Source organism: Erythranthe guttata, chromosome 6 (genome assembly GCF_056151865.1).
Source record: "Erythranthe guttata isolate IM_541 chromosome 6, IM_541, whole genome shotgun sequence".
Classification (NCBI taxonomy): domain Eukaryota; kingdom Viridiplantae; phylum Streptophyta; class Magnoliopsida; order Lamiales; family Phrymaceae; genus Erythranthe; species Erythranthe guttata.
Window position 1 is genome coordinate 10107142 of NC_142538.1, and position 11965 is coordinate 10119106.

The 11965-nt window shown below is 38.9% G+C and overlaps 1 protein-coding gene and 1 pseudogene across 1 annotated transcript; both read right to left on the minus strand.

Moving 5' to 3' along the window:
• Positions 1–7723: 7723 nt before the first annotated feature.
• Positions 7724–8425, minus strand: LOC148770131 (uncharacterized). The gene has a single exon (XM_088819000.1). It carries the CDS (start codon positions 8423–8425, stop codon positions 7724–7726), a length of 702 nt encoding a protein of 233 aa, XP_088675126.1.
• Positions 8426–8724: 299 nt separating this feature from the next.
• Positions 8725–11755, minus strand: LOC148770132 (uncharacterized; annotated as a pseudogene).
• Positions 11756–11965: the final 210 nt, after the last annotated feature.

An 11965-nucleotide genomic window follows, 5' to 3' on the forward strand; every position in this document is an offset into this window, starting at 1 on the left:
TTTGAGAATGGTCTTGTGCAACCTAGTCAACGAACCAATCAAATTGCACCCTTTTGCATACTTTTTGTTTTAGTCTAATATGAGTTACCTCAAGTAATTATCTATGTAATTACTCATATTTAAATGTAATTAAAATGCAGAACTGCAATTAAGACAAATATATCAGCGTTTAACACATTTTAAGAAAAGTATTCAATCACGTATTTAAAAACACAATTAAGGCACATGTGTAGCAAGTACACGTGGTCATGCATCATGAATAATGAATTCTAACTATATGCATTGATGCAATATGTTTATTATTGGCCATGTATGGATGATTGGGCATTACAATCCTTCCCTCCTTATAAAATTTCGCCCTCGAAATTGGACATACCGAACAATTCGGGATATTTGCTATGCATTTCTTCCTCTCTTTCCAACGTGGCTTCTTCTATAGATTGATTTCTTTGAGTAAAAGTATGCCTCTTCCGTTGATGAAATTTCTGAATTTCCTTCTCATCAAAGTCAGCCATCAATGTGTTGTCCACCACTTGTCGAAACTCGTTTGGAGAAGAGATCCTTACATCTTTTCTAATAACTGGGTTGAGGCCTCTCATGAAGTGATCCATCTTTTCTTTGTTATCTTTAGCTATGTAAGGTACATACTTGCAACCCTCCTCGAATTTTCGCACGTAGTCACATACGGACAATTCATTCTGCTTCAACTCCAAGAACTCTTTAACTTTGAGTGACCGGACATCCCTCGTGAAATACTTGTCTTAAAAGATTGTTTTGAATGCCTCCCATGTCAACTTCTCCATATCTACTGCAAGTTTTGTACCCTTCCACCAAGTTCTAGCTTCTTTCTTCAATACGAAAATGGCACAAAGTACTTTCTCGGAATCTTCGATACGCATGTAATCAAAGATGACATCTAGAGATTTAACCCATTCTTCTGCAACCATAGGATCAGACCCACCATAGAAATCAACCGGTTCCATTTTACGAAACTTCTCATACACGGTAACCGAGTTATCGTGTCTAGCTTGTGGAGGAGGTTGTTGGTTTTGTTCATGGGTTCGCTGTTGCATATCGAACAATTTTTGTATCTGTTCGCCATGCATTCTAGTCTGTTGCTGAATCAAACCAGCTAAATTATCAACTAAGTTGTATTCACCCTCGTGATCAACATTCCCTCTCTTCATTTTCCGTGCCATTACTTCCTATACATTGCCGAATCTCATCCTATTCATTAGCCAATACTAATGCACAATCATGACTATGGCATACATATGTTAATATAATCAAACACATAGGTAAATAAGAAGAGAGTTAACCAAGCTTCCCAGCCAAAGTATGTTCATATGCCTTCTTCTGTCTTCAGAAAAGATTTTAAACTTCCGCTCTGATACCAAAAATGTAACGCCCCGCAACCTAACAGCAGAATCCAATCGGATCACCACCATTAAGTTAGGGATGCTAACCTTTTTATGTACACTTAAAACATTATGGTTTTAATACAAAAATACGTTATATGCTTTGAAAAGAAATCAAACTTAGTACTCTCTCGAAATCTGTACATATATATATATTGTTTACAAAATTACTTTGTACAAAAACCCTAATAGAGCGGCTAACAAAATGAAATCAGAGTTTCTAGCTCGGCTACAAAAATGGCGCGAAGCATGGCATATGAACAAATCTCTGTTTGGCCGCTCTTGGCTAGGTCAACTTCTAAATATGTACATCATTACCTGCATCATAAGAACCTAATGAGCTAACGGCTCAGCAAGTTGAAACGGATGTAATAGCAACATATCACATAACACGTTATTCATTCAATATGTACAATATCACATATAACTTCATTCGTGATCTTTTTCTTTACAAATCCTTCTCTTTTTCAGGTACCCTTGAAGTGTGGTACTTGATTGATAGCAATAGGCTTTCGTTTTCGGAACCTGTTTATCACATCTGGCCAATAGATAATACGGGGTTTCCATACCGGCCTTTCGACCTCAGGTATTAACCGTATTTTATTTCATTAATTGTGGGTTTTCCATACTGGTCTTTCGACCTCAGGTATTTGCCACCATGTGTTGGGTCCGCCGGTCCCTCCCGCGTCCCTTGCCTACCCGACCATCAATCAAGTACCATACTCCCATTTTCAAAACATCTTCTTTCATATTGCTATGAATCATCAATCATTCAAACATCATGAAGAACACGTAGCAAAAGTCACATTAAAGAACACATAATTAGGTTCTTATGATGAGCAAATGAAAGCTTCAAGTTACCTCAAAATCAATATGGTTTATGAAGTAAAATGACCAGTCTTAGATAAGGTGTGCTAGAAGCCTTGATTAGAGATGAATTCAAACTTCAAAACATAGGATTTTCAGCTAGAAAAGGTGAAGAACTTGTTCTAGCTATACTTCTATGAGTTCATATGTTTTGATATTCTCTTATGTGAGTATGGAAGTGAAGAAATATGAAGAGAAGCTTAAGGAAATATGCCTGATCGTTTTTGGAAGAAGACAAATGAAAATGAAGACCAAAACACAAAGTCTTCACTTATCTACCCATTCCCAACAAGGCCAAATGGAGGATGGTGATTGGAAGGCTTATATTTGCTTGATTCTTGTGGTTCCTCCACGTTTTTCTAGCTTGAGATAAGATATGGGCTGATGCTTACTCATTATAATCAAGTGTAAACAATTTGAGAATGGTCTTGTGCAACCTAGTCAACCAACCAATCAAATTGCACCCTTTTGCATACTTTTTGTGTTAGCCTAATATGAGGTACCTCAAGTAATTATCTATGTAATTACTCATATTTAAATGTAATTAAAATGCAGAAGTGCAATTAAGACAAATATATCAGCGTTTAACACATTTTAAGAAAAGTATTCAATCACGTATTTAAAAACACAATTAAGGCACATGTGTAGCAAGTAGACGTGGTCATGCATCATGAATAATGAATTCTAACTATATGCATTGATGCAATATGCTTATTATTGGCCATGTATGGATGATTGGGCATTACAGACATGCTTCATCCCATTCAAATTTCTTTCCTCCCCTTAAAATCTTGAAGAAGGGGAGGGCCTTGTCTGCTGATCTTGAAATGAATCTATTCAAAGATGCCAAACTGTCGTTAAGCTGTTGGACTTTCTTGATAGATGTTGGTGGAGGCATGAAGGTGATTGCTTCGATTTTCGCGGGATTAGCTTCGATTCCCCGATGCGAAATCATGTATCCCAAAAATTTGCCACCCCGAACTCCGAATGAACATTTGAGGGGGTTGAGTTTCATTTTATATTTTCGCAGGGTGGCGAAACACTGATCCAAATCGGTTAGGTGGTCCGAGACCTTGACACTTTTGACGAGCATGTCATCGATGTACACCTCCATATTTTTACCGATCTGATCTGCGAACATTGTGTTCACTAGACGTTGGTAGGTGGCTCATGCGTTTTTTAACTCGAAGGGCATGACTTGATAGCAGTAGATGCCTTGGTCAGTGATGAAACTAGCCCTCTCTTGATCTTCTAGTGCAAGTAAGATATGGTTATACCCTTGGTATGCATCGAGGAAGCTGAGGAGCTCGCACCCCGAGGTCGAATCGATGAGTTGATCGATTCTTGGTAGAGGAAATGGGTCCTCAGGGCAAGCTTTGTTGAGGTCAGTGAAGTCTACCCATAATCTCCACTTGCCACCCGGCTTGGGAACGAGTACTACGTTCGACAGCCATTCGGAATACTGAACTGGTCGTATATGACCCGCCTCAAGGAGCTTTGCCACTTCCGCTTTGATATGCTTGTTGCGTTCGGCACCAAACGTTCGTTTCCTTTGTTTGACTGGCCTCAACCTTTTATCGACGTTGAGCCGATGCAGAGCTACCTGAGGGGGGATGCCCGATAAATCTTGGGCTTTCCATGCGAACACATCTCTATTGTGTCGTAGGAAGTTGATTAACTGTTGTTCCGTCTTCGGATCTAGATCGGATCCGATTCGTATGAGCTTGGAATTATCTCCGGGTGTGAGCTCTATGAGCTTAAGCTCTTCGACGGCTGCTAGCGTGATGCTGTCGTCTGGTACACTGATAAGGATTTCTTTATCATCCTCAATGATCGCGTTGACCCACTTCCGTTTGTCGTATTTTTGAGTGTCATCTCCCTTTCCGGACGGTTTAGGCTTCTTGGATGGTTCTCGGAGGGCCCTTGCATAGCACTCGGGCGAGACGTCTATCTCCAAGTACTTCCCCTATTCCATAGGGAGTAGGGAATTTCCACTTCTGATGATAGGAGGAAGGTACTGACTTGAATGTATGGATTGCAGGCCTCCCTAGGATGATGTTGTAGGGGGATGGCTTGTCGACGATGAGGAATTTGATAAGCTTGGTGATTCGGCAAGGGTCTTCTCCTAAAGAGACGGGCAGCTCCACTTCTCCCATGGAGAAAATGCCCTCTCCTGTGAATCCTTTCAGGGGCGTGGAGATGGGACTAAAACGGGCATTATCTATGCCCAGCTGCTTAAAAGCGTGGAGGTACATGATGTCAGTTGATCTCCCACCGTCCACTAATATCTTCTTAACCAAGAATTTGGCCACCGTTGTTGTTACTACCAGCGCATCGACATGATCTTCATCTGAGCCTTCAAGGTCTGAGGAGTTGAAGACTATGCTATGATCAGGTCTTCTTATTTGATAGATACGTGCGGATGGAAAAGCACGTTCTTGATTCATACGTGCTGACCGAGCGAGGGTGCGTCTTGCACTTTGTGAGTCGCCACCTGCCGGTCCTCCGGAGATAAAGGAGATGATTCCCTGGGTAGGTTGGTTATCATTGTTATCTGGGTCTCGTCGATGACCCCCCTCCTCTCGCCGTTGCTGTTGATCTCGATTGTTATCTTGGCGTGGGAGATCATCACGGCGCTTATTTCGAGACTTATCAATGTATTCGCCTAATCGGCCTTGCTTGATCAGCCTCTCAATCGCCACTTTGAGTTGCGCACATTCCTCCGTAGTATGTCCTCTATCCTTATGGAATCGACAGTAGCGATCCGACTTTTCTTGCTTTGCATTTGGCTGCATAGGACGTGGAGGCTCTGTTAAACCTTTTTGCTCTATCACGTGAAGGATTTCAGTGAGGCAAGTGTTTAGCGGAGTGAACCTATTGTAGGAGGAAGATGGTTGACCTTGAGGTGGAAGTGGTGGACGTCGATCGTCCCGCCTCCTATTGTCCTGACGGTCATCTTCCCTTTTCCTTTCAGGAGGAGCATGGGTAGAGGCTTCCTCTATCCGGACGTATTTTTCGGCTCGATTCAGCAACTCCTCTAGGTTGCCTCGGAGCCTTCCGGCGATAGATTCTTTGAATCTACCCGGCTTCAAGTTCTGTTGCATAATCCCGGAGAGCATGTCTTGCCCTACACTGGGAACTTCATGAACGGCTTCTACAAAACGATTGATGTAATTGCGGAGCGTTTCGTTATCTCTCTGTACTACAGAGAAAATGTGGGCTGAGGTCTTGGCATACTGCTTGTTGATGGCGAATTGGTTGGTAAACTGTGTTGACAGCCGAGCGAAGGTGTCAATCGATCCTATGGGTAGAGAGTTGAACCAATTCATTGCTCTCTTGGAGAGAGTGGTGCGGAACATTTTGCACATCGCAGCATCCGTTGGGCCATATAAGTCCGCCATGGCGTTGAATTTCTCTATATGCTCATGTGGGTCGGTGGTCCCTTCAAATTGAGGTAACCCCGAGATCTTCACTCCTTGAGATAATACCTCGTTGAGGATGTCTATGGTGAAAGGACTGCGTCTTGCTGGGACGGGTATTCTTTCGCCAATTGAATTGTTCAGTAGATGGCTAGACATTCTACTGTTTACCTCGCCTTCTCCTTCATTAAAGAGAGGGACTCTCTGTGGGGACGCATTCCCCCCTGGGGGAGAGCGTTGACGTTGCTGTCTGGGTTGTGCCCCCCTGTGATTCGTGGATAGCTGTACTCGGGACCGTGGGTCCGATGTGGAGGAGGAGACACTTATTTGATTCTGGATTGGTGGTGGTGCCACAGGTGGCACCATAGGTGGAGCTGGTACTGGTATCGCATTGGGAGCATTTGCTCCCATCGTGGCGATATATTGGGTCACGGCCTCTATGGCGGCGCGAGTTGAGGCTTCCGCTATCATGCGTTGGAGCGCGTCCTCGGTTATTTGAACCGTTCGAGGAGCAAGGAGTGGTGGATCAGCGAGTGGTGGGTCCCGAGGAGGGATCACCTGAACCTCGCGAGGTGGATCCGTGGTACCTGGAGGAGGTGGCTCCGTGGCACGTGGAGGAGGGGGCTCCGCGGCACGTGGAGGAGGTGGCAAGCCAGATCCTCCACGGACTTAGAGGTTATTAGCTGTGTCATTTTCTCTTCGAGCAGACGCCTCAGGAGGATCTTGTTGGCTACGTGATCTGGTTTGCATCGTTCCCACAGACGGCGCCAAAATGATGATGCTAAAATGTAGATCACCTGGGATATTGTAGAAAACGAGCTGGGAGAGGAAATCGGATCAGTAGCTTGTCAACTTAATGATCCTGAGGTCCCTGCGCAATGAGCACACGTGAACTAAGCCGGGGGTTGATCCGACGGAAACCCCTCCGACGCTCAAGTCAGATATACGGATGGTGGATATGGTAGAGAGAATAATACTCTAGGTTGATTGTGAATGAACAGAAAAGTACCTTAACAAATGAGTAAAACATCTATTTATATGTCGTTGATTGGGTTGGGCTTACTTTGTTGGGCCAAGCCTTACTTTGAAGGTGCTTGGGCTTTCGTGTAGTGGGCCCACTTGTATGTGATTGGGCTTTCGTGTGTTGGGCCTAATTATTAGATAAATTTGGGGGCCCATTGGGCCGGCCCAATTAGGTATATCAATCATCATCATCATCATCATCATCATCATCATCATCATCATCATCATCATCATCATCATCATCATCATCATCATCATCATCATCAGGGGCGGAAACTAGGAAATTATAGTTGGGGGCGGAAAATAATAAATATCTAATAATACGAGAAAATAAAATAAAATAATATTTAAATCGTATGCGATAATAATAAAATAAATTTACTCAAAAAAAAAATTAATTAAAATGAACTCGAAGATCTTTCATTGTATAGAAATCTTCTATGATCGAAAACGTGCTAAAAGTATCAGCAATATCTAGGGGTGAGCAAAAAAACCGAAAAATCAAAAAACCGAACCGAAAACCGAAAAAACCGAGCCGATATGTACCGTCCCGACTTAAAACCGCATACACGGTAAATTTTTTTTGAAAAACCGAAAATATCGGTTTGTGTATGGAGAATTTAAAAATTACCGAACCGATTTCCCGAACCGAACCGATTTATACAAAATGATGTATTTTTGATATATATTATAAATACTTACCCTAGCGTGCCTCTATCTTTCGAGCGCCTCCACGTGACATCGTTTTCTATTAATTAATTTTGGTTGTGACGTGTTTTTTATTAGTTAATTTTCGGTTGTTATTTGTTAATTTTCTCAAATAAATATAATGAAAGTCCAAATATATGGGTTTTATGCCGAACCGGTTCGAACAAATAGACGAAATCGAAACCGAAAATAAACCGAATTGATACCGAAACCGTAAACCGAAAAACCGATTCACACCGAACCAAAAAAAACCGACATATTCGGTTTTTAAAATATGAGAAACCGATATTATCGGTACGTGTTTGGTTTATTGGAAAAACCGAGTCGTACCGACCCGTGCACACCCCTAGCAATATCCATCTTTATATGTAGGAGCATGCAATCTCCAAGAAACTCATCTTCCATTTTGTTTCGAAGTTTAGTTTTAGTAAGTTTCATAACAGAAAATGCTCGTTCTGTAGTAGCGGTAGAAACAGGAAGAACTAAGATGAGACGAATCAATCTGTCAACCAGGTAATATATTTCAAACTTTTTCTGTTTTTTCATCTCCGCTAACCCTTCACATAATGCTGCTAAAGTTGATATATGACATAAATTTGGATGCTTGATCACGTCTAGATAATAATGCTGCAACTGAAACTTCAAAAGGAGTCTTTCTCGTTCAGTGAAATCCTGAGTATAATATTTTTCAACGATAGTGCAAATATCATCTTCATTAAAAGTCTTATATGAATTACTAGGATCTAAAGCGAGACTAAGAGTTAAGAGTTCCACTGTTTGATCACAAAATCTGTTGTTCAACTCCTTCAATTGAGTGTCTATTGTGGTATTGAAGATATCAAAATGAAAATGATGCTCAATAGTAAAATTAATATCTCGAGATTGATGAATCGACTTTCCTCGGGCTACTTTATAAGCACCATTCATATCAGGCATCTCAATATTCTTGCTTTCACAAAATGATATAGCATCACTTAGAAAAGCATCCATCCATTACCTCTCAATTTTTGAAGAAGTTGCTTTGTCGTTGAGACTAGATTCATAGCATTTAATATATCTTGAGACTTTTGCTGCAAAACTTGGCAAAGAACATCAGTAATTCCCATCACTTCTCTCATCAAAATAAGAATGAAGACAAACTGAAAAGATGTCATGGTAGTATAAGCAGAATCGGCATCACCGCATTGAGAAAAGTTGGCGCCATCAACTATAATACTTTGAAGCACAATACCAGTAGCATTAAACATTTTTATTAAGCTACATATTGAAGAAAAATGAGAATCCCATCGAGTATTACCTGCCCGTTGTAAAGTACCAATCTAGTTAGCTCATTTACCTGTCTCAAGCTCACTAATCGATATCAAACGAGAAATTTCAGCCTGCTGTGCATTAATTAACTCACCATTTCGCTTAGTAGAAGCACCAACAATATTGACAATAGAATCCAACTTCGTGAAAATTGATGCACAAGAATCACTTCCCTAGATGCTATAACTAAAGCCAATTGAAGTCGATGAGCGAAACAATGCACATAATATGCATATGGACAATCCTTCAAAAATAATGCTTGCAACTCATTCCATTCACCACGCATGTTGCTTGCCCCATCATAACCATGGCCTCAAAAATTGTCAACACTAAGTACATGATGAGAAAGAATAGTGGATAACTCACACTTAAGAGTCAATGCAACAGTGTCTTTCACACTTACAATATCAAAAAAACATTCTTGAAGAACACCATCTTTGTCGACAAACCTCAAAACAAGAGTCATTTGCTCTTTCTTTGATTCATCCCGTGCTTCGTCAACTAGAATGCAAAATTTTGAATCACCAATATCTTCACGAATTTTGGTTCGCACTTTTGTAGCAATGATATGCAATATCTCCTTTTGAATCATTCCAGACGTGTATTTAGCATTATGATGAGCTTTCTCCAAAACTGTTTCAGATACTTTTTCATTATAACTTGCCAAAAGTTTCACCATTTCTATAAAAGTGCCCGGATTGGTTGATTTTGGGCCTTCATCATGTCCCCGGAAAGGGCATGATTGATATGCAAGCCACCGGACATAATCAATCGATGTCTTCAACCTCAAGCGATTTTTAAGTATTTTTTATGCACTTTGGTTCATCATAACATTGTCAATATGTCCAGATTGAGTCATTAAATCCTCACATGATTTTACAGCAGCAGAATGTGGGGAAGAATGATTTCCCACGTGAGTTAGAAAAGCATAGGTCGTGTCGTTAATCTTTTTCCAATTGCGAAATCCTGCTACAGTATATGCATTTGCCCCAAAACGTCCATTTGGTTTGCTTGCAAAAAGATAACAAGGTAAACAATATGCAGCATCTGTAGTAGGTGAGTACTCTAACCATGTTGGAAATTGGGCAAACCAAGAATACTGAAATCTCCTTCAATATTTTTTATTTTTTGAATAGAGATAATTTGATAAATAAAATTGATATGGCCCCATTTTGATATAAGAACGTCGAATTTCATCTTGTTGGTTAACGGATATTGCCAAATTTGGAGACGTTTTCCCGGATCACGTTCCAAAATTAATTCCTGGTTAGAATCAACTGCGGCAATTTGTTCAAGTTTATAACCAAGAAGTTCATCGTTATGAGCAGAAGGTTCGACTATTTCTTGGTCATCAACATTGGAACTATCAACATCAGCTGTTTTTTGCACTTCACCGTCACTCTTAAAAAATGTTCCAATTGTGGTATTTTTTAATCGCTTAGATTGATGTGTAGACCGATAACAAACCTAGAATTACAATAAAAAAAACAATGAATCTTTGAATTATTAAGCTGGGGGTAAAAACAAACACGGTGAAAAAAACTCAATAAACCCCAAATCAATGAATACGATTATGAAAACGATATCCAATAAAAATTCAAACTACAGTAGAACCTCGATAAATTAATAACCTCGCTTAAATAATAAATTTCCTGGTCCCGACTCGGGGACAACGTGCTAAATTAATAATTCGCTAAATTTATAAGATAATAAACATTCGAAAATTTTAAGAAGCCCCATATAATATATAAATCAATATAATGCATAAAAATAATTCTTAAATTACATGATACAATGCATATTTTATAGATCTATGAATGCTTAATACAATATAATTTAATTCTCGTTTGTTTCTTGTTGAAGTTCACATTACCATCAATCTCGTCTCTCATCTTTCAATGAATAATATATACGTATTTTTTTTGAAAAAAAATGTATTTATTGAAAATAATAATAGAAGTAATTTCATAAATTAATAAGTTTTAAATTAATGTATAAATTAATAATTATTAATTTATCGATAAGTTAATATTTCGCTAAATTAATGAAATTTTGATGGTCTCAACTGTATTAATTTATAGAGGTTTAACTGTAGTTGTAAATAACCAATTTATGATTGAGTCAACACCAAAAATTCTAGATTTTCAAACAAACGTAGAAAAAAAAATCAAATATAACAATATTATACGAAAATTAAAAAACAATAACCATTAAAAAATCTCATAATTACAAAATAAATAAACAATAAAAGATGAGATTAAAAATTGTACATGCAAGTTTTGGAGCAAAAGAAAAAGTTACGAGGCCCCCCTTTTTATAGGTTATATTGTTTTGTCTTTTAGTTTGACTAGTAACCATGCCCGTGCGTTGCACGGGACGCATTCAACAAAAGGTAAAAAAATAATTGTTTAAATAAATGATAGTACAAATTGTAATAAAAAATCTATCAATTAATATTGAAATATATATATAAAATTCAAATTACACTACTATTATCTTATTTTATTGTAGCACACATTTTTCATCCTAAATCGGTATATATATATATATAGACACACACACACCAAGTGTCAATATATAAAATATATGTCAAATAATAAAGAATACAAATTCAATAAAGAGGACGACAATTTTAAATACCAATTGTTTCTTATTTCAATACTGCCTAAATAATAAATATGTAATGACATTTATACCTTTAATGAAAATCATTGTCACACAAATATAAAAAATCTCATTTTTTCCTTTTTAATACTCCACACACAAACCCCTCATCACACTCCTTTGTTTCTTCTTCACAAACCCTCCCTCCTACTCATGTTTTTTCATCATCTTCCTCCTTACCCTCCTCCTCCTCTTCCTCTTCTTCTTCTCGTCCTCATCCTTCCCCTTTTGCTTTTTCTCCTCCCCTTCCCCCTCCTTCTCCTCTCCCTCCCTTCTTCTTCTTGCTCCTTCTTCATGCTTCTTCATGTTTCTTCTCCTCCTCTTTTTCCACATCTTCTTCTTATCCATCTTCCGTTTGATGTGGAAAGGACTTAGAAGTTATTATTTTGTGGATAGTTAGTGGGGGACCACAATTAATTGTACTAGGGTAGACAAAAGAGATGGATGTTTTTTCAATTTTATTAGATTAGGTTTTTTTTTTTTTTAAGCCCAATAAATATAAAACTAATTTTAAATATAATTATATAATAGGACTATTTTTTTTCTGGGGGGTCAACC